This window comes from Mchenga conophoros, linkage group LG16, assembly GCF_057382185.1.
Source record: "Mchenga conophoros isolate Kocher_MC1m ecotype Shallow Benthic linkage group LG16, M_conophoros_male_GT1.1, whole genome shotgun sequence".
In the NCBI taxonomy this organism is placed as follows: domain Eukaryota; kingdom Metazoa; phylum Chordata; class Actinopteri; order Cichliformes; family Cichlidae; genus Mchenga; species Mchenga conophoros.
Window position 1 is genome coordinate 24,443,817 of NC_140541.1, and position 23,309 is coordinate 24,467,125.

A 23,309-nucleotide genomic window follows, 5' to 3' on the forward strand; every position below is an offset into this window, starting at 1 on the left:
CAAATGGGAAATGTCAGTCATCTTGTTGTTGTTACAGCACATGCACCTAGTAGAGGTTTTTGATAGTTTTAGCTGTGTGGTGGCAAGCATATACCTCTGCTCCTTCCCATAGTAAAGAAGTAGCTAACTGTGCTTATTCTGTTCGTAACGTGAATTAGCATGTCATTTGTTTAGCGCTGTCGTAGGCTCACTGGATTCAGCTGTTAATGAAGTAACGATGTTGTGAAACTTTGCACATGTATAGTAGTTTAAAGGCCTTTTTTTTTTTTTTTTTTTTTTTTTTTTTTTTTAAACCTTTTTCAGCTCAAACAGTAGAAGGACTGACAAGCTGTTGTTACAGCGAGGCTTAACTCAATGACAGCAGCAGTGCTTCTAAACCAAGAGCATGTTTAAGCCCACATTCCAATTATATACTTGTCATATTTGTTAGTTATAGAAATTAGCCACTGGTTGTTGGCACGATTGCTGGTATGGTAATAATTCAGAGTTATTAAACGTTAACCTATTACCGGTAGTGTTGAGTACCAAAGTCAATGCTGGTGTTATATGGCAGTGCAAGCAGGTGATGGAAATGTGCAGTCAGCTCCAGAGGAGAAGCTCTTTCTGTGAAGATGGCTCTGAGGCAGACAGGAAATTAGTTATTTTTTGCTGCACATTCATCAAAATAAAAATAGTCTGAGTATCCCAAGTGACTCTCGTGGATCTATTGAAGGCACAGCTGCATGTACCGTGAGCTTAGTATTAACTCTCCAATGAATTTCAGGTGTTTTGAGTGCTAATAAAAGAAGCCAAATGTTTTTCTTGTTCCTCATCTTACAGCCATTATCTTGCTTCATTTCACTACAAGTACCATATTTAAAAGAATAAAATGCCCTTTTTAATTTTGTAACCTCTCCCTGTTAGTTTTCCTAAAATTATGATGTTAAAAGCCAGGCACATCCTGGTGCCAAGAACAAAGAACTCTGAATGGAAAAACTGTTTGATATTTTCCTTCACCATTTCTCTGATAACCTTTGCTTTAATGGCTCACAGCAGTGGAATGTCAACAGGGATTGTCTGTGTTCAGTCTGTTGCTCTTGTGGAGCCCCAGACAGTGACATGCAGAATTGGTAGAGCATTAGGGAATAAAGTGCATGTTGGCATATATATATATATATATATATATATATATATATATATATATATATATATATATATATATATATATATATATATATATATATATATATATATATATATATATATATATATATATATATATAGAATGTACAGTGTCGTGAAAGAATATTTGCACATATATCTGCTGATTTATTTTTTCCATATTTGTCACAACTCACATGCTTCAGATAATCAAGCAAATTTTAATATTAGACAAGAATTATACCATTTTTCAGTGCTAATATTCCCCCTCTCTCTCTTTTTTTGTTTTGTTTTGTTTTTTCATTTGGAAAGCTGTACTCAGTTTCCCTAGCCACACCCAGGCCTGATTACTGCCAGAACTATTAAATAATGAATAATAAAATTAATAAAACCCCTGACAAAGTGAAGTAGACCAAAAGATCTCAAAAGCCAACGTATCATGCAGTGATCTAAAGACACTCAAATACAGCTGAGAAAGAAAGTCATTGACTAGTCTGAAAAGGGTTTATCCAAAAGTGGAGGATTTGGGAAGGTTAACCATTGTTCCAAGAGTGGCCAGCCTACCAAAATTACTCTAATAGTGTGTTGACGATTCATCCAGGAGGTCGCAAAAGAAGCCAGAAAAAAAATGTAAAGAACTAGAGACCTCATTTATGTCAGTTAAGGTGAGCGTTCCTGCAAAAAACACTGTTCACCAAAAAGAACACAAAGGCTCATCTTACATTTGCCAAAAAAAACATCTAGATGATTTTCAAGACTTTTGGGAAAAAGTGGACTAACAAGACAAAAGTTGTATCCCTTTACATCTGGTGTAAAACTAAGACAGCATTACTGAAAGAGGACATCATCCCAACATGACAAATATGCAATAAAATAAGAAATCTGGAAGTAGGAAAATACTTGTCACGGGACTGAACCTTGGAATTTGGATTACAATAATATTTTGCTTAAATAATCAATCTAATATATAATGAGGCTTAACTCAAATGTCAGCATTCATTTAATTTGTTAATTCCATGTCCCATCTTTCACAGAAGTAGGCAATTATGATTTCTTTGGCTTCATTTTATTCTACATTAGGGGGAAACGGTGCTAGTCCCATTTTGAGTGAACTAAATAAAACTATACGTCTTTACTCTTTTCCTTCATACCTAGCAATAAGTCAGAACTCCTGTGCTTATTATGCTCCTGGACTTAGCTACAGCAAAATATACTTAGTCTATCCAAATGCAAAATATAAACACATTTCAATGATGAAATTCAAGTTAGATGCTCATTCATTACTCTAAGCACGACCAGTTTAGCTACCTTAGGGTCTTTAGCCATGTGAGTTCATATTATGTGATTTAACTGCACACGTTTTTGGTTTATTATTTTAAAACTAATCTAATTCATAACATAGCTGTTAGTGGGTTTTAATTGTCCCTTGTGTTTTTGCTTTGCATTATACAGAGCAAAAAGACAAGTGTTGTTAAGCATGTTCTGCAATAAATGACATCATAAATTGTGCCAAACTGTCTTAGAAAAGATGACCTCACCAGTCACTGAGATCTATGTTGTGTGAGCAAAGTCTCTGAGCAGAATCTATTAATCCTGCACTACCCTGTAATCATTTGTGTATTTGGTTTTGAAACGCTCCCACCACAGGCGTGGGAATTTTTAGAATTTTTAATCTGTACTCTTTTCTGCATGACTTTGTGGAAGAAATGTTTTTATTAATGGGAAAGAAAACACAGAAATGGGACCAGAGCCACAGCTCAGCATTAAAGTGTAATAAAACACAGCGAGGTGATCTGGAATTCTGTATCGCTTTCAAATTTTCTTATTTAATATCGTCACTGCTGAGTCAACCCTTTTGTGTTTGCATCACAACCAGACATGAGCGTCATGAGTCAAACAGTTTGACATTTCTGCCCAATTTCAGGCTGCTTTTGTGTTCTGGTTTGAGGAACTAGTTGTTTTTGCTGCATCTGTCCTTCTATCTGTCTGTCTATCCATTATCTGCTGCTTATTTCAGGGCCAGTAGTATAAGTAGAGGTGTCCGGACCTCAATCTCCTTGTCTACCTCCTTCCCAAGTCAACTGCAATCTCTCCAGTGTGTCTTGGGTTTGCTCTGGGTCATCTTGTTTGGACGTACCTTGAACACCTCACACAGGAGATGTCCAGTCTAGTCAGATCACTGAACCAGCTCAAGTAGCTTCCCTTCAGTGTAAAAGAGTAGCAACTCTACTTTGAGCTCCTCCTGAATAACTAAGCTCCTCAACCTGGCTACAAGGCTGAGCCCAGACACCCTTCAGAGGAAGCTCATTTCCGCTGCTTGTGCTCACTATCTGATTCTTGCAGCCATTAGCCAGAGTTCATGACCACCACAGGTGAGGGTGGGAACGTAGCTCGACAATTTCACTTTCACATTCTCTCTTCACCACAACACACCAGTACAGTGTTCACATCACCATAAACATCGCACCAGACATTGCTGGCTATGGAGATATGAATCAAATTTAAAACCCCTGGACTTTAATTACCTCAGAGGTGTTTAAGCAAGATAAGTGCTCGAAAAATTGTGGCTCACCACCAAACTTGGTTTTAGATGGACTGAAAAGAGGAAGACTATAACTAACTAAAATAAAGTAAGCATTAACCTTTAGTCAACGTCCTTTAAAAATAAGAAGCCTGATTTTTAAAAGCTTTCTTGTCTTTCCGTCTTTCATGTGCCCACTGCAGTGTCTTTTGAATGTGTGAAAGCTGGAAGATCAGTGCTCTGTTATAAACCTCTTAATCATGCTCTCCCTGACATTGCGACATTGAGGGCTCTTTGGTTTCTCTGCATCACTCTAATGCAGAGATGTGTTCACATGTCCATTAGAATGGTGATTTAGAAGATCAGCTATTAAAATTAATGTTTTCATTTTACAGCCTGAAATTTCATTATCGCAGTGTCACATTCTAAGGTTAAAATCACGGATCCCTTTTTGTGACCTTCATATAGGGCATTCAGCATGTGCACAGATGTTGGTTTGAATATAACCAGAATCATCTGCTTCAATAAAACAGTGGACATACGGACACAGTGTCACTAATGCCTTGAAAGGCACACTCAGGATGTTTTTTTATTGCTTCATTTGGCACACTACAGTCCCACCTCCCATTACGGTTGCCATGTGATTTATGTTGTGCTCTTTGGAGAGTGAGACAGACGGGAGCTGGGAGTGAAAATACTGTGATAGCTTTGTTTACCTTGATCTTGACTGCCTTTTATTTCTTCTTGGACATTGACAGCAAGGAGCAAAGGCTTTAAAAACTCTCTTAGGCCTCATATTTTCACATTTATTAAATGCTGTTTCTTATTTAGAAAATACAGGTTGTTGCAAATGCAGTGTCAAACCATAAAGACTCTCAAAACCTTTTTACATATACAGACAGATTTTGCAAGTTCTTTCTAATAATCCACTACGTGATCCCTTTACAGTTGATTACTGAGTAAATAAGCAATAATCATAATAGCAGGGGAGTCTTTTGTTCAGTGGAATAAAAAAGACATCCGTTACTCTGAAGCAATTATTTTACCAAGCCTTGTAGCAGCAGTGTGCTCATGTTAGATTTTTACAGTTGTTTCCTGTTGGATAATTGAACCTGATTTATATTCTCAGTATTTTTTCCCACTCTTTATATGGCTTATGCACCTTTTCAGAAAATTAACTGACTGACTGAGTTGCTGAATTCCTGTAAGACTTGTGTGTCAGTCTAAAGCCAAGTGAAACTGCATAGGAAAGCCTTATTTCAAATGCTATTTTAAATGCGTGTTCTGCAAAGTGTGCAAAAAAACTGCAAAGTATCAACAATTTTTACATCTTTTTGTTATATGCTCACAATATCATCTCAGTTTATCATAATCTAATAATCATTTTGCACCATTATTTGCTGAAGGAATTATTACAACGATTAAGTATAGAGGATGTGGTTTTCAATAACAAAACAACGGTGTACATGTGACTGTTTGTAATAAGAGTTGGCTTACCTTACAAAATAAAGACATGCATATGGTTGGAATGTTAAGGATAATTAGGCAATGAACAGGCATACTGTATCTTTAATTTTTACAGTTGCCCTCATTAATTGTAAGTTAATGTTGTAAAATATACTGCTTTAACAATCAATTCACAATGGAGAAAAATAAGTAATTGGATGGCATTCTCCCTGTCCTAGCCAACAACAGATTAATAGCATCTGAGGTGCATGAAATTATTTGTTCTTTTCTCTCTCTTTACCCCCTCTCTTCCTCTTTCTCTGTATGCGTCTAATTAAAAACTGCAGGCACAGCTACACAGTTTATTGCCAGTGCTTGCTGTTGATGGGGCAGCAGAAGGCAGGAGCTCAGGGAATGTGTTTTTGATGGATGTCAGACTGTGTAGAACATGTGGGACTCCTGTTTCGGCTTCACGTCCCAGCGCTAGATCACTCCTCACGATAATGATCCACATGCACAGTGTGAAGGACAAATGTATCATTTGAATCGTTTGTCATGCTAAGGCCTCATGCCATTCGTCAGAGTCAATTTGCCATCTTAACTATGACTGTTTCCCGTGTAGCATTCTATACTTGTTAAAAACAGTCAAGACTAGAAGAAATGGCCTTTTTCCCCCTTTTTTGGCACAGGTAAAACAAGGGCTTCTTGTTTTGCCTGTTCCAAGCAAAATTATAATAAAATCCCTGTGCCTTTTCTTTTCTTTTCTTTTTTTTCCCCCTCATGCATTTCTCAAGAGCAAAAAGTGGATTATTATGCCGTTAGTAGGATGCGGGTGGATCTTTTTGCTGACCACACAGACTTTCTGGTGGTGGTGATGGTGGTTTGAGGTGTGTCATCGTAATGACAAGTGCTGCAGTGTCACAGAGCAGTCTGTTCTGGGTCTGTCTCCACTGGTCAGTTTTGTCAACAAGTTTCTCCATAATTGTCTTATTTATCCACACCCACAAGTTTTGTATGAGCTGTTTGTTCTTTATGCCAACTTGACCCTTACTGATGAACACAACATCTGGAGAGCACATGGATTCTTTTGTCTCCCACTATGCCAATAAAAAAAGGGGTCATTGCAAACCTGAGGTGAATAGTAACCCTGCTCTTGCAGACTATTGATAATGTAGCAGTGCAGTGTTTTGTTTTTTATGTACCGACTGCACAGTTCCTCTGTCATGATGCCACGCTTAACATATAACATATACCAGTGATGTTTTAGCAGGTTTATATATAGAATATTTTAGATTGGGCATCATAGTAATTTAGTTAATTATAATAATCACCTTATTCCGATGTCTAGACTGCAGCCAAATGAGTGGTGTCGCACATGTACTATTTTCATTGCTTCACACCTATCACAAGCAAAAAATTGCTCAGTACTGTCATTTATGCAAAATATAGTTTTGTCACTGTAGTGTCAGTTAAATTAAATAATCAGTCACAGTTGATTTATTTCTATTACTTTTCGAGGAGAAATGATGATTGATATATTTTGTACTGTATGATTATCAGACCAAGCAGGCAATCTTTTGCCTCAAACATACTTATCTGCCTTACTGTATGAGTAATATACTGGAGATGGTGCCATGTGCACCTGATGTAGGTTAGGCTGAAGATTCCGTCTTAGCTGGTGGTATTGGTCACACATGGCACTTTATCATTCTTCGGGTGGAGTGGGAGTCGAGGCAGGGAACCATAACTTGTATTTAGACGACATGGGTGGAATGAGGAACTGACTGAAACTAATAGGAGTATGGACTTCCAACTGATCTGTGGGTGTACCACTGCACTTGTTATGTACCTGCAGTGACTGCTGACATTTTCACATAAAGGTCTGCACAGCATCTCCACATTTTGTGTGTGTACATATACTTGGGGTAGGCTAAGAAAAGCTTCACATAACTGGCTTTAATTTATTCTCTACTAATTTCAGCCACTGTGAAGGTTTCAATCACTCTTGGCTTTTACATTTCCCTATATCCCCATGTTAAAAAAAAACAACAACCCAAAAACAAACATTCACAAGAAATGTATTGTTCTGAAGCAAAGGATGGCACGTTAATGTCTTACAAGATGGATTTAACATTGTGAGCTGATGCTAATTAGAAGGGGACCAGAAATGTTTTGTTTTCTTTTACATACTCATTCCACATTCTTCATAGATGGGTAAAGAAAATGTAGAGCACCTTTGTTTTGTTCAGCTCTGTCCCTGGTTAAATGGTGTTCAGGTTGTTGGTTACCTTTTTTGTCTCTAGAGTGTGCCTTCCATTAGCTGAAAACGACACTGTCTCTGCAGTTAGATTACTGCTGATCCATGCTGTTGACTGTTACTGATTTATAATTGTTAGCAGCAGCCATCTGTTGTGCAAAAGTAACATGTAAATAAGGAGTACATGAAGTAAATGCTTTAATATATATTAATGTAGTTTATATATGCATATATGTTTTATGTTTGCTTTTATGTTTTCTCTGCTATTTGCATTTAGTTAGTGAACCAATTGAAATTATCTGCATCCATGGAACTTGGTGTTTTTATTTATCTATCCATTTTTGGTACTGCGTGTCATCTCTGGCACTCACACTTAAACCAAATTCACTGAATGGATTTTAAAGGTATGTCATTAAAAAAAACAAAACAGAATATTGTACTCGCTGCTGTATTGAGGGAAAACACAGGTTAATTCTGCACTACAAAAATTCCTAGTAACAAACAGTATCTGCAGCATGTTGCAGTAACATGAAGAAACAAAGTAATTAAAGTCTACTGTTGAGTATAGTATAGTAAAACTGCTCAGAATCAACTATGATGTTGAATTTTATATTTTACTTAAACAAGTGATTCATAGGTAATTGATGGAGAGAATTGTTTTCATTAGCGTACTAAACATCATAGAATGAAGGGAAAAGTATAATGTAGCGAGGTCAAAGTAAATGTTTTTTCCCCCCTAATAATGCTTTATAAATATGGAAGCGCCTTTGTTCTACACAAACTCGCAGCCAGCCATTGTAGCGAGCGTCGTCCTTTCCAATGAAGCATGGCTGAAGCTTTCTTGTCATTTATCTCTCATCAGTGCTGTTCCTGGTGACGGATGATACTTGATATTCAGAGGGTCGCTTTGTCTCCTCAAATTAATCAGATGCGCCTGAGAACCACCAGGGAGAAATCGTTGGTGTAATGTAAAATACCGTAACAAAGGCTGGCTGTAAAACACAATATGCAAGTATGTATTAAAAAGATTTTAATGGAAAATCCATGCTCTTTGTGAATCTCTGTGGTGTGATTTGGATGATAGGCAGGGAGGGGGGGTAACAAAAGTCTATGGGTCATGAGAGAAAACTGTAGAGATTACTTTACCACTCTTTTATTCATCTGTATGGACTTGATGTAAAGGTTATAGAAGGAAAACTGAAAATGGGTTTCCTAAGAGGCTAAAAAATTCAATTTTCTCTCATGATCACAGTTTATATTGCACTAGTTTCACATTAAAGAGCTTTGAAGACCTTTTCGATATGAATGACTTGTCACAAGTATAGTCGAGGCCTGTGTCTGCTTGCAAATGGATTATGTGCCAAGATTTGACTTAATGATACGTCACTGTTAAGGTATCAGAATGCAAATGCAAATTCTTTACTGATGTAAGGAATTATATTCCATTTTAATGTATTGCATGGGACAAAACATATATAGTAATAATTTTAGTCCAGTGTTGTTCTAATTTATTTAAAGTGATGTGGTAATTCTGCCTATAAAGTCTTATAAGAGTCTCAGTGGTATGTTGGCCATAAGCAGGTTTTTCTCCTTTGTATCTTATGTTGACTAAATTGTGTTTGACAGATAATGGAGTCTGGTAGACCCCTGGCTTCATCACCTGAACCGTTCTTCCTTCATATGGCCTCATCTAAAGCCAGCTCATCCCCTGCTCCACCCCAGAAACTCCACACCAAGTCCAGAGCGACCCGTAGTCCTATAGTCAGCTCTCCCATCACCATTTCTGGTATGTATAGACAGTAGAAAACTTTACATTAGACTTAGTTAGATGTGCTCAAAGTAATATAACAAGGTTACAGTTAGTAAGACTTTCAACATTCATCCAAGTGGTTTAGGAAAAGTATTGCATTAGCTGTGTGTAAAAAAACAGAAAAACAAAAACAAAAAAACCCCCCAACTAATAAATAAATAAATAAATACTGACAGTTTTATACATAGTCCCATTTATAGAGGCTTAAATTAAACAATTGCCTTACAGAACAGTTTCATGGCCAGATGAGGCCTGTTCCCTTACAGTTCTACATGTGGAGTCGATTTTGCATTTGGTAGACGTTCACTGAAACTCTCTTTATCATATCCAAAAAGATGTGACTGCACGTCAAGGATGCCATCATTAAGCAGGAAGATCAAAATAAACCAGATAAATCAAAGAGATAGCAATTTTACAAGTGACCAGATCAGAAAAGAAAGAAAGCATTTGCTGGCTTAGCAACACCAAAAGGCCATAGAAGATAACTAAAGTACATGATCACAGAATTATTTCCATGGTTAAGAAAAACCATGGAAACAAACCGCTCTTTATACAGAAAGACAAAATTATAAACATCTTAAAATATGTAAAACACCTTACCAGTCCTGGTTAACAGCAAGAAAAGAAAACTTTGGCTGGGTGAAACCAGATGGAAGTATAAAAAGTAGGGAGAAGGAGAGAAACTGCTCCTGATCCGAAGCATAACAGCATAGACTTAAAACATGGTCTAACATGATGGAAGCAATGTAATGGCATGGGCATGTTTGGCTACCAGTGGAACAGAATTACTAATCTTTGTTAATGATGTGACTGCTGATAGAAGTACCAGGATAAATTATGAAATGTACAGAGCTATACTCTCTGCTCAGATCCTGCAAAATTGAATGAACAACATTTCACAGGGCAAATGGACCCAATGTAAACTACGAAAGCAATGCAAATGTTTCTTAAGGCAAATAAATGGAATATTCTTCAATGGCCAAGTCAATCACCCGATATTAATCTAATAGAAGATCCTTTTCAGTTACTGAAGACAAAACTGAAGGCTAAGAGATCCACAATCGTGGTAGCCAAAGGCAGAAGATTTCAAGGCAGGAAAAAGATGGCATCAGGCAGTAATTGACTGCAAAGGAGTTTCATCCAAGTACTGAAAACAATTGTTATGTTTAAAATTGTTAGTTTGTGTAATTCCTTCTGAATCTATATTTTTATTTCAACTATGTATAAAAATTTCTGAAATTGTCAATGCAGTACTTTTGTTAACCCCCTTGAATGAAAGGTTAAAGGCTTACAGACTGGAGCGTAGATCTTAATTAGATCACTCTCAGATCTTAATTAATTATTTATTCAGTTATTCTACTCATATTTCAGACAGAGTAAAAATATATAATAGAGAGGTTGAAGTTCAATAGTGCAGTGCTGCATGCAGAACCCGCAGTCTTCAGTTCACTAGCTATGAATATAAATTTTAAACGTATCCATCATTCTGACTGACTTTTCAGACGGTCCACAAATTATAAATGCAAATTTATTTAAAGGAGCCATCCAGCTAAATTCTCCAGAAGAACTGAATTCAAATTTCACAATGCAGTCGAGGATTTAAGGCACCTTTCCTCCAGGCTTTAACATGTTATAGTTTTGATAGAAATGAAAAGGCCATTGAATTAATGAATGTCAACAGTTAAAAAGCTGTGTGTGTCCTTGTGGATTTCTTTTGACAACTTTTAGTTCCCGTTTATTTTGTGTGATTTGACACGTCTGTCGGCCTCACACTGTGCGTACAGCCACCAACATCTCTTGGTTTCTCTGAATACTAATTGTGGCCAAAGCTATTATGCATTAAGCAACAGTGATGCGTAAGCTGTCAGATGCCCCGTGACCGCAAAATAATGTGCAAATTTACATATCCTGGTTTGTAATTATTTTTTCCTTCATGATAAGATGCCCGCAAAACCAGTTGTGGCTTTGGTGTGTTTTTGTGCGTGTGTGTGTGTGTCATGCTATCACCATGCTATCACAATAAAGAACAGACACTCTCATAAATAATTCATTTTTGCATCCTTACACTCAACGTGCATAGAAATTTCCCAGATAATTTATTTTGCACTGAGCAGTAAATGCTGAAAGCGCACTCGCACCTCTGTAGTCACATCATTGTTAAGAGTATTAACTAAATTGAGTTCCTTCAAAGATTTCTCATCCCCTTTGGGAGGTACGTATCACAAGCCCACCGATGACAACACTCCTTTGAACAGAATTATAGTCGAGCATTCCTAAGTTTGTGAGCTTATCTCTGAACTGTTTTATTCAGCACCACCTATTATATTTAACAGTGGAAGAGCAAGTGTCTGATTCAATACTGATATCTAAGAAAATTGCCCTCTTTTTGGTCATTTTTTTACATTTTTAATCTGGTGAAATATTTTATCCCTTTGTTACTTTGTTGACATATGAAGTCCAAAGGTTAAGACCAAAGAATAAATTTTTTTTTTAAATGTTATTCAACTATCCAGAAATAAAATTTCTCTCTCTTGATTAATGGAAATTTGTTCCTGTCTCTGATAACACTTATTAGGCCACTGTCAGTATTCACTGTACTACGAGGTTCTGTTCTTTGTCCTCTTATTTATTTATTTATTTTCAGTCTACACTTAACTAAATACTGAGAGGCTAATTCTGATTTAAGAAAAAGGGAGTTTGTTATTCATGCATGTGTCAGTCCCAAAGGTGCGCAAAGCCCTAGTTCATTTTCTAAGGCTTTGTGATTTCTTTAAATCGCTTGTGACCAGATACAGACTCTGGACCAGCAGATCCTGTGTTTAATTTGATCCTGCTTTATCCAGCTTAGATCTGTTGCAACGCAAGCAGAGATGATGATTAGTCATCCTTTTATTTTAACTCTCTAGTCACTCGTTTTAGTAAGTCAGTGGCTAAAATTCAAAAGTATGAATTGTATGATCTGTATGATCTGTGTCTATTGGATATTTTTCTTTTACATGTCATCATGAAGCCCATTGTGATGTGTGGTAATACATTCTTTCTTTAACAATATAGGCACTGTATTGGGAATATATTGTATCAACATGTAGGCGTGTAAAGATTTGATAGGAAGCTGGATGGTGATCAGTAGATTCAGTGATTCTTATAACTGTTTACTTTGCTCTCCAGGTCATTCGCTGCGAATAATGGAGGATGAATGTGTAAATATGTCTGTCAGCCCCAATGGTTTGAATTTAGCCAACTCTCCTGTCGCGCTCAACGCATCAAGTTCAAGCTGCTCTGAGTTTGGAGGCCTAGGATGTCTCGGTTTGTCTGCCTTGGCTGCTCCATCACAGCTTGGTACTTTTCCAGGTAATGATGCTTAAGATACTTATATATTTCATATTTTTCTCATTTTGATAATGGATGTGAATCTAGTGAATACTGTGAAATAGGGCTGTTAAATCCAGTTCTCCACTAGTTCACTAACAGATTATTAATGCCTAACTGTACAATGTCTTTCTCTCGCACTCAGATTGGTGGCGGACATCTGAGACCCAAACCAGAGCAGCTGCAGCCTTCTTCCCCCCTCTTTTAGGTCTGCATCCCTTTGTTTTATCAACCTTCAAGAGCCACGATCCTGTTGATTTCCAGTCACGGCCTTCAGGTAAAAGATCTCGTGAGAAATTATTCCCTAGTCTTACTTTTGTGCCCTATTAGGCAATAAAAAGGACGTGTAAATTAAAAGTGATTAACAAGGAAAGCGTATGCACAAATTACATACTGCTTTTAATATAAAACTTGCCTTGTTAAGTGCAATTACTGTGTGGTCGTTAACCTCATATACTTTTCTTGTTCCTTTTAATTGTCCTCTTAACATGTTGATAGTAATATGAGTCATATTACTTGTTCTCATAAGTGTCCACTAAAATAAATGTGCAATGCCAGTTTCTTTAGGTGTTAATGGAACAGTGAATGGCAGGAGTGCTTCCTCTCCTGCTGGGAACGCTCCTGCTATGAACACTAGTTCATTACTAGCAAAGGGAAAGAAGGAGACACCTCAAGCCAACAGTCATGAGCCGGGCCAGCTACATCAGAAAGCCGTTGAGAAAGCAAACCAAAAGGTTAATATTTGGTCAAACACTTAAGAGCCTTTGATAGCGGTGTATTCCACTCCATGCAAACTCACTTTAGTGTTTTCATCTATTGAAAGTTTATAGTTTAGTCCCTCCTCTATAACCTAATGAAAAAAATGTTGACTTTGTATTATTACCATTAAGAAACCCAACAAAAGACCACTAGAGACATCGAGCATGAGTGGCAGCCAATCAGAGTCTCAGTCAGAAAGCTCCAGCGAGGTTGAGGAGAGCAGCAGCGACCCTGACGATATGGAAGAGGAAGATGATGATGACCAGAGCAGCGACAGTGAAGAGTCGGGTTATGAAAAACAGAGTCCAGCTAAGCAGAAAGTCAAAGTAAGTGCGTCTCTTGAACTGCTCTGTAAACAGTGTGTTTAGCTAAGCTCTGAAAATCCGTTAAGATCAGTTTTTGCTGAAAACATTCTCAAAATATTTTCCTTTTAGTCTAATAGTTGATTAATGTGAAAAAGCTTGCTTTAGTTTGTTTCTAGGGTAAGAACAAATAAAGGTTAATTTGTATTTGAAAAATAAAAAATGCTTTCTGTTGATTAGATGGTAGTTGGTTTGTCAATAGCTGCCTCTTTGGTGGGTGTCAAACTAGGCTTTGTGCTAGCTGACAGAGCTGCCACCATGAGGCTCTCTCAGTAGGAGCTGAAATGACATTCTGTCTTCTCTGTTTGCCTCATCCTCCTACTCAGCGGCTGACACACAACACTCCCGAGAGTAAAAAGAAGAGACCTTGCACAGTTGATGGCAGCTCAACTCAAGACGGACATTGTAACAGTGTTCGTTTGACTTCCTTTTATCACCCCCAGTCTTATTCCAGTCCTGCTGGCCTGCTTCAGTCTGCAGCACTGTTTCTCCAGAGGCCCAGGACTTCAGAAGAGGAATGCCAGCAGCACACCAGTGTCATACAGGCCACAGGACTGGCAGTTAGCAACAGTCCCTTACCACAATCCCAGAGAGCGGCTTGTCCTCTGCCTTTTAGATCTTCTCCCAGCCCCATCTCCTTCTCCAACTCATCAAAACATTTGGCCACTTTAACATCAGCAAAGCGCTTCCATCCTTCATCCTCGCCAAAGCATGCTTCTGTCTCCTCTTCTCCTAAACCTCTTGCCCTCTGCTCCACTAAAAAGTCCCTCTCTCAGTGTTCCCCACTGAAACCTCTTTGTTCACCCAAAACTCCTTTCTCGTCGTCTTTACCCAAACCACAAACACTGCTGGCCTCAAAAGGAGAGTCCCATATGCCCAAATTTTTGATGCCCTCTAACAAACACAGACATCCCATCAATAACACGAAGGACAGCAGTGGAAACTTCCCAGATCAAAGCCTGTTACTCTTACACACTTCTAAATCGAAACAGGTGAGTTACAGTATCGAAGCACATGAAATAAATGACAGCAATGAAGCCTAAAGCGTTTCCTCCTCCGCATCCACGCACACATAATCCTGTTTTTATTTGTTTATCAGCCACCATGGTTTCTGTCATGAAATGATTTTGTTCTTTCACAACAGAGAATAAATGCTCACGCGCCTTTATCTGGGCTTTTGTCATACTTGGTGAGCATCTGACCACTACATCACTAGAAGTGACAGTGTGTTTAGCTCTTGTGGGAATACTTCACAAAACTGACAAGCAATTAGCTCTGTTATGCTTTGGGCTGTTTATTATCAAGAGAGAGAAATTGGCCTCTTTTGCAGGACTCTGTTATTGTCGCTATCCTAAGAAGGAGGGAAATGTAGCAATCTGTAACAAGAGGGGTTTTAATTCGGATGATGGCTGTACATTAAATGCATGCTTTTGATTGCCAGATTTTGACAATGGCAACAAATAGAAGATGACAGCTAATGTCTCATGATGGCTGTAAGCCAAACAATTTGAAAATATTTTTCCCATAGTCGCCCGGGTTTCTTCATTGTTTCTGACAGGCTCGAGCCATCTCTTCATTGTTACTGTCACTTATTACACCTTAAATTCCTTAATTTACAGCCCACAGCAGTGTAATATGAGTGACAGTTGGTGTAATTATTTCCTCCTTTTTGTGTGTTCCTTTTTATTTTTTTATTTATAAAGCCCCTCAATTCCACGGATTCTGTGAAGCAAGTTTTCTCTCAGCGACCAAAGAGCCAAAGCTGGTAAAAACAAAAAGAAAACAAAAACAGAAAATCACAATTAAGCGTCCACTTCACTGTTGCTGACACCACCTGAATTATAGTCGTATCAGTGAGCTGTTTTCTCTCCACATCAGCAGTAGCAACATGTTCCTGAACCTTTATCCTAACGGAGCGATCAACGGTGCAGTTCAGGATGCCCCTCTGGCCCTCATCACTAAGCCCCGCATCCAGAGCAGCACCCCCAACAGCAAGCCTCTCTTAGCAGCCACCAGTCCTCCCTGCTCCATGCCTATCAACTTGAGCACTGGCACCAAGGAAATGTTGGACAGCTCCGCCTCCCCTCTTAAGACTTCTGCTTCATCGGAACCCAGATCAAGGAAAACTACCCAGACGGTGCATTCGGGAAGGAGCCTCACCAGAACCAACACATCCTGTCTGCCTGTAGATTTGGTCAGAGGCAGTGAGCCTGATATCCACAGCAGCAAAAACTCGGACGACTCTTTAGGGGACGATTACGATGAGGATGAGGATGAAGATTCTGGGAGCAGTTTTTCAGGTTAGATTAATTAGACCTGTCTTTTAATTAAATAAAGAATAACATGATCATACTTTATTGCTGATAGAAGCTGTGAAATATGAGGTAGGTCCTGGGAATTAGCTGTGCTCAGTGTGGTTTGAATGTGTGTGGACTGTTAATTAGGTAATAATTTATCTCTCTCTGTATGTGGCACACTGGAATCCCCCACAGAGTCAGAGAGCATCCTGGGGAGCGACTCTGATGCCTTTGAGGATGATGTCAAGGAGTCCATTGAGACAGAAGCAGATAGCGATGCAGAAAGAAGTCCTCTGAAACTAGCTCAAACCTCATTGTCTACTCAAAAGTCTTCCTCGAGCCTCTCAGCCACCCCCTCCCTGCTCAACATCCAGATTACCAAACCTCCAAGTCTACATAGTAGTTTTTTCAGCCCCACCACCAGCACCGGAGCAATGGGCAAACAAAGTGCACCATCGCCACCCTTCACATTTGCTTCGCAGCCAGGTAATAAATAATAAATCCATAATCCAGATGAAATATCAATCTGATATGAAACTCAGCTACAATTCAGGCTTCAGTGAGAGGAGAGGACGCATTTTGAAGTAAAATATAATTAACGATCTTGTCAACAAACTTGTAAAGTAAAAATATAGCATATTTTACTCAATACTGCATATGCTACTTGTACTGCTGAACCTCTGGGGCATCTGAGGTTTGCACCCTCCTACAAAACATTAAAATGCTGTTTTGTGTGGTGTTGCGTATCGATACCCACATGCGGACTGTAGTTTAATACTGAAAACCGTTAGCCACAACAGGCATCAAATATGTCTCCTTGAAGCAGGATTTATAGTTTAACGGATGGCGGGTCTGCTCAGGTCCCTCAGAAGGCGAGAAAAGCGCTGAGTCATTTCTCCTGTTTTCTAGGATCGGGGAGGAGGAGGAGGGTTACGGATGAGAGAGTTCTGCGATTGCCTCTTGAGTTTGGGTGAGAGTTTGAGTCTGCACTTTGTATCAAAAGAGCCAGATAAAGGTTTGATATTCTGACCATGCCCAATTTGTTCTCAGTGTCATATTTGCTGTAGTGTTGGTGTTTAGGCTGTAGGTGTTAAAGTAAAATGTCAGCTCACTGATGGCTGAAAAGTGACCTTTCGCACATCAGCTGCAGCTAACTTTTTCTTGGTGGAGCAGCTTAAAACACACAGTATGGGCACCAACAGACAGTGCAGTTATATTTGCAGGTCTGCCACATCAGTTAAATATTAGAGTTTTCAGTTAAACCTAAATTAATATGACATATTTATTCTTTTAACAAATCATTCTCTCCTTTACCATGTAATTTTAAGATTTTGCTGACTTGTGTAAACAAGACACACTGGAGATTAAAGTGGTAATCGTGAGGTAAAGACTGCAGCTGGTACTCAAAAAAACCTTCCAGATTTGAATGCGGTGACATCTTCATCAATATCCAAATAGAAGCAGACCACAAAAATATACCTTCTCTCCTTTGGGGACTTTGTGAGTAATACATCATAGTGGGATGGAAATTAAATGAGGCCTGTCAGTTGGACAGCAGTTGGGGTTTAATTGCATCCAGCCTCAAAACAGACATGCAACATTAGCAGCTCCCTGCCCACAAATTCTGCAGGCTTGAACGAGGACAGCCTTTCATCTTGTAGGGATGTTTTTCATTACCAGGTTCACAGGAAGCAGAGGCCGCAAAGCTATATTTCAGCCTAGTTTTGCTGTCTGGGATACGATCCTACATGTGTTTTCTGTAAGCTGTAGTCCAGTGGAGCTCATGGGAACTGCTGGGCTAGCCAGTGACCATTTATTTACACTCTGGTGAACAACAAGGCCACAGACTACACTGTGAGCATCAATTCTATATTAACTATGTTTTACTCGGTGTCTTTTTGTTTTGTTTTTTTCCATTCAGGTGGCAGAGAGAGACACGCATCAGGACTGTAGCGGGGCGTCTACAAGGCGAGGTGGCTTACTTTGCACCGTGTGGGAAAAAGCTCCGACAGTATCCTGATGTAGTGAAGGTAGTGGTATTTTCTGAGAAGTGGATTTAGAGCTTTTAATGATTGCATGTACTAATCAGACTGTTGAAGGATTATGTAACGTTTGGTGGTTCCTACCTATGGATTAATTAGTGTGTGTTATTCTTTTGTCTGCAGTACTTAATCAGGAATGGAATAACTGAAATCTCACGAGACAACTTCAGCTTTAGTACAAAAATTAAAGTTGGGGATTTCTATGAAGCCAGAGAAGGGCCCGAGGTAAAGGCTTCTACTTTTTCATGTTCGTTTCTTACAGACGTGAGCTCACAGTAACAACAGTGATTATTATATGTGCAATCTTTGGTGTACAGTTAGTAGCTTTTGTTAATTTTAGCCTCTCAGTGCTGATTTTGCAGAACATTTCAGCTAATCAGAAAAGTGCAAATAAATTTATGTGAAAGTTGCATTTTTAAACCCAGCATCTTTGGAAGGTTATAGAAATGGACTAAAATCAAAATGACCCTGTATATGGAGTTTATAGCGCTAAGCTAGCCATTTTTATCCTTCTGCTTGTATCTACTTCAAATTACCCAGGGTTTACAGTGGTTCCTACTGGCTGAGGATGAGATTGCTCCCAGCATCATAGCGATGGATGGGAGGCGCAGCCGGCGCACAAAGTCTGAGCACCAGCCGACAGGTGATAGCACTGGGGCTATACAGTGGAAACCTTATCCTCTAAATGGTGGTGAAAATAACTTCCAAGATGTCTCTGATGCCAAGTTACTTCGTAAGCTGGAAGCTCAAGGTCAGTTAACGTGGAAAAATGTTTCCATGGCACCTGTTAAAGGTGGGCTTTAGACTGCCAGGAGACTCAGAAATCATTGATAACCTTTTGGGAACCCAGAATTCTTATCAGAAATTTCTTCACAGTAATTTTAATTAACTTCAGAGTTTAAATTATAGTTAAAGTCTAACTAAATTAGACTTTATGCAGCTTCATGCAGCTTTCCATGTTACTGATAATAACTATTAGCATTAGAAGTTGTTTTAAAGTCAGTGCAAGCTGGAAGAAGTGGGTAAACTTTGAATGTCTTAATTTGGAAAATGTCCTTTAGGTGCAAAGGCCTCCATCACGTTTTCTTATAGCTTAGTTCCAGAACAGTGAGGATGAAGTTTGACCATTCCTGCCTGCAGAACTGTTAGAGTTCATCAGCATTTTCTGATTGATCAGTTCATGTCACAGCATCTCAGCTGGGTTGAGGTCAGGACGCTGACATGGCTTTCCAAAATATGAACATGGTTCTTTTCCATTCAGTCTCTGTTTGATTTATTTAAGTGCCTTGATCTTCCTTTTTCCAGTTGAGGTAGCGGAACAGCTTTCAGACTACATTGCTCCCTTCACCATGTTTCACATTTGGGAGTGCACAATGGCATTTGGTCCTCCAAACATTGATAACGTGCAAAAAAAGGGGTTGTTTTTTTTTTTTTTTGTCACAACTGAGACATTTTTGCCTCAGTTGGGCCTTTTCTACACAGAATGTACACAAAGAAATGTGAAGCATCCAGTTAAGCTTTTTGCACTGCTGTGTTTTTATTGGTGTCCAGTGGTTTCATTTGTGGTTTTCTGCTGGTATTGCCTGTTACCCTTCGACTGCTTTTTACTTTTTACTGCTTTCAGGGATTGCGTGTTTTGATCTTGGTGTGATCTTCGCAAGGCTCTCATGCCTGGGATGGATGGCAACAGTCCTGCATTTCCTCAATTTGTCCATCTTTTTGGACCATTTGTCTTAAATTTGACAGATTAAAATTTCAGGTCTTTAAAAATGCTTGAAAATCTCGTGATCGAGGCAGGCTTCACATCAAAAATTTTGTTTGAAAACAGTAGGCTTTGTCTGTATTTATATGCCTTTATAAACCTGGTAACTGTTCGTACTTCATGCTTAAAGACATATCGAGTGTTTTGCTGTTTGATTTGCTGTCAACAAGATTTGTTGTCTTATTGGACAGCCACAAATGGGTTTGACTCTTAGTCTCCGACCTAAACTTCCAGTTGTGATTACACCTTTAAAATCAGCCTACTCTGTTGTTTGCATTTATGGCAGTGCTTAAATTCTCCAGTTAGCTTGTCACAAAAAACTGTCTCTGTAGGTTGTTTAGAGTGATTTGGCAGGTACAGTGGGGCAAAAAAGTATTTAGTCAGCCACCGATTGTGCAAGTTCCCCCACCTAAAATGATGACAGAGGTCAGTAATTTGCACCAGAGGTACACTTCAACTGTGAGAGACAGAATGTGAAAAAAAAAATCCATGAATCCACATGGTAGGATTTGTAAAGAATTTATTCGTAAATCAGGGTGGAAAATAAGTATTTGGTCAATAACAAAAATACAACTCAATACTTTGTAACATAACCTTTGTTGGCAATAACAGAGGTCAAACGTTTACTATAGGTCTTTACCAGGTTTGCACACACAGTAGCTGGTATTTTGGCCCATTCCTCCATGCAGATCTTCTCGAGAGCAGTGATGTTTTGGGGCTGTCGCCGAGCAACACGGACTTTCAACTCCCGCCACAGATTTTCTATGGGGTTGAGGTCTGGAGACTGGCTAGGCCACTCCAGGACTTTCAAATGCTTCTTACGGAGCCACTCCTTTGTTGCCCGGGCGGTGTGTTTTGGATCATTGTCATGTTGGAAGACCCAGCCTCGTTTCATCTTCAAAGTTCTCACTGATGGAAGGAGGTTTTGGCTCAAAATCTCACGATACATGGCCCCATTCATTCTGTCCTTAACACGGATCAGTCGTCCTGTCCCCTTGGCAGAAAAACAGCCCCATAGCATGATGTTTCCACCCCCATGCTTCACAGTAGGTATGGTGTTCTTGGGATGCAACTCAGTATTCTTCTTCCTCCAAACACGACGAGTTGAGTTTATACCAAAAAGTTCTACTTTGGTTTCATCTGACCACATGACATTCTCCCAATCCTCTGCTGTATCATCCATGTGCTCTCTGGCAAACTTCAGACGGGCCTGGACATGCACTGGCTTCAGCAGCGGAACACGTCTGGCACTGCGGGATTTGATTCCCTGCCGTTGTAGTGTGTTACTGATGGTGACCTTTGTTACTTTGGTCCCAGCTCTCTGCAGGTCATTCACCAGGTCCCCCCGTGTGGTTCTGGGATCTTTGCTCACCGTTCTCATGATCATTTTGACCCCACGGGATGAGATCTTGCGTGGAGCCCCAGATCGAGGGAGATTATCAGTGGTCTTGTATGTCTTCCATTTTCTGATGATTGCTCCCACAGTTGATTTTTTTCACACCAAGCTGCTTGCCTATTGTAGATTCACTCTTCCCAGTCTGGTGCAGGTCTACAATACTTTTCCTGGTGTCCTTCGAAAGCTCTTTGGTCTTGGCCTTGGCGGAGTTTGGAGTCTGAATGTTTGAGGCTGTGGACAGGTGTCTTTTATACAGATGATGAGTTCAAACAGGTGCCATTCATACAGGTAACGAGTGGGGGACAGAAAAGCTTCTTACAGAAGACGTTACAGGTCTGTGAGGGCCAGAGATTTTCCTTGTTTGAGGTGACCAAATACTTATTTTCCACCCTAATTTACGAATAAATTCTTTACAAATCCTACCATGTGGATTCATGGATTTTTTTTTTTCACATTCTGTCTCTCACAGTTGAAGTGTACCTCTGGTGCAAATTACTGACCTCTGTCATCATTTTAAGTGGGGGAACTTGCACAATCGGTGGCTGACTAAATACTTTTTTGCCCCACTGTATGTGTAGGTCAGGTTTTTCTAATATTTTGAGGACCTTACGGCACGTGTGATTTCATGCTTCATATTTTATATTTCATCATGTTGCAGAAATAGCACGACAGGCAGCTCAGATCAAAATGATGAGAAAACTAGAGAAACAGGCTATAGCGCAAGCCGCAAAGGAGGCAAAGAAACAACAAGGTAAACTTCTGTCGTCAAATCAGACTCATTTGAAACACTAGATGACGTGCTTTGTGCAGATCAGATTTTCATGTGTTTTTCAGCAATAATGGCTGCTGAGGAGAGGAGGAAAAAGAGGGAACAGCTGAAGATTCTTAAACAGCAAGTAAGGATTTATGTTTAATTTTCCACGCAGAGCTTGAGCCACTCTGCTCTTTACACACTCCAAGGTGAAAAGGTTTTAAGCACACTTGAATAGCTTTGAAACCGTACAAGAAAGTTGCTGTTCTCCACAATGCTGCACCTTTCTCATCTGCATAGAGCCACTGTACGTCTTCACCCCCGCACCGTGCTCCCCTCCACCGCTCTATAACATGCATGACTTAATAGTTAATTCATTTGATCTCGCCCTCATCCTTTTACCAGGAGAAGATCAAGCGCATTCAGCAAATTCGTATGGAGAAAGAACTCCGTGCACAGCAAATTCTTGAGGTTTGTCCTGAAAGTTATTGCAGAAACATTCTTAAACACTTCCTCTCTGCTGTTGATAGGATTTATAGGAAGAAGAAAAAAAGCAACCAAAGGCTATTCCTAAATTATGTGGTCCTACTTTTAGTCAGTACATGTGACTAATGCTTAATTGGTTTTTTGCAAAAAGTGCCATTGAATATGAAAATCTCCTCAGACCATGCTGGAGCTTAATGCAAAATACAGTATTTCATTAAGAAAGAGGTGGACCAGAGTTTACCGTGGCTAGGTGAAATACCTACTTTGCATTCCCTCACTAATAGAAGCTGTGAATATTTTAGCCTTCATAAATCAAATTTCAGTTGACACGCTTGGCAAGTGGCTCTTAACAGGATTTCATTGGGGCTATAATTACTGATAGAAATTTTGCTTAATTTATTCTCACTGCCTGCTGGTGTTTAATAATAACCACTGCCATTTTGTCTTTCAGTCTTAATTGGAGGAAATAATTATCTCATTGCTCAAGATTTCAGTCTGTTAGATTTGATATTATCAGGGAGCCGCTGGCTTTAAGTAGACTGACAAACGGCAATCTTGGATGTAACAAGGAAATCACTCAGTTTTAAAGTTTTCTCTGTGTGATGTCTTAGTTGAAAATGAGTCAATATATTAGTCAAAAGCATTTGATAGATATCTCAAAGGTTTGCTTCAGTTAATAGCATCTTTTGTTTGTGCTTGAATGAGTGCATCGGGTCTGTTTTGCGCTTGCAGGAAAAGAGAAAAAAAAGGGAAGCGGCGGCGAGTGCCAGGATACTGGAAGCTGAGAAACGTAACAAGGTGAGAGGAGGTTAATGAGCTAACCTTTGTTTTGATTTGAACGTCTGTCGCTGCTTACGTAATGTTTTTGGTTTTTGCCTTGTAGTTTAAAAAGCACTGCATTCCAAACGCAT

General features: G+C 39.2%; 1 protein-coding gene across 13 annotated transcripts in view; it reads left to right on the forward strand.

Annotated features, from left to right (window-relative positions):
* Positions 1-23,309, forward strand: part of LOC146556870 (bromodomain adjacent to zinc finger domain protein 2B-like) — a 51,969-nt gene that overhangs the window by 14,542 nt on the left and 14,118 nt on the right. For 9 of the 13 annotated variants that reach the window (XM_085248351.1, XM_085248353.1, XM_085248364.1 and 6 more), the window contains exons 3-20: positions 8,227-8,376; positions 8,991-9,150; positions 12,343-12,525; positions 12,689-12,820; positions 13,102-13,277; positions 13,434-13,628; positions 13,991-14,656; positions 15,368-15,429; positions 15,543-15,964; positions 16,157-16,447; positions 16,871-16,931; positions 17,883-17,991; positions 18,127-18,228; positions 18,544-18,754; positions 21,820-21,912; positions 21,996-22,057; positions 22,318-22,383; positions 23,131-23,196. In XM_085248351.1, the coding sequence (XP_085104477.1) occupies positions 8,371-8,376; positions 8,991-9,150; positions 12,343-12,525; positions 12,689-12,820; positions 13,102-13,277; positions 13,434-13,628; positions 13,991-14,656; positions 15,368-15,429; positions 15,543-15,964; positions 16,157-16,447; positions 16,871-16,931; positions 17,883-17,991; positions 18,127-18,228; positions 18,544-18,754; positions 21,820-21,912; positions 21,996-22,057; positions 22,318-22,383; positions 23,131-23,196 (3,063 nt within the window). In that variant the 5' untranslated portion in view covers positions 8,227-8,370. The remainder of the gene's footprint in view (positions 1-8,226; positions 8,377-8,990; positions 9,151-12,342; positions 12,526-12,688; positions 12,821-13,101; positions 13,278-13,433; positions 13,629-13,990; positions 14,657-15,367; positions 15,430-15,542; positions 15,965-16,156; positions 16,448-16,870; positions 16,932-17,882; positions 17,992-18,126; positions 18,229-18,543; positions 18,755-21,819; positions 21,913-21,995; positions 22,058-22,317; positions 22,384-23,130; positions 23,197-23,309) is intronic. The other 4 variants (XM_085248357.1, XM_085248356.1, XM_085248358.1 and 1 more) reach the window with 2 other exon arrangements.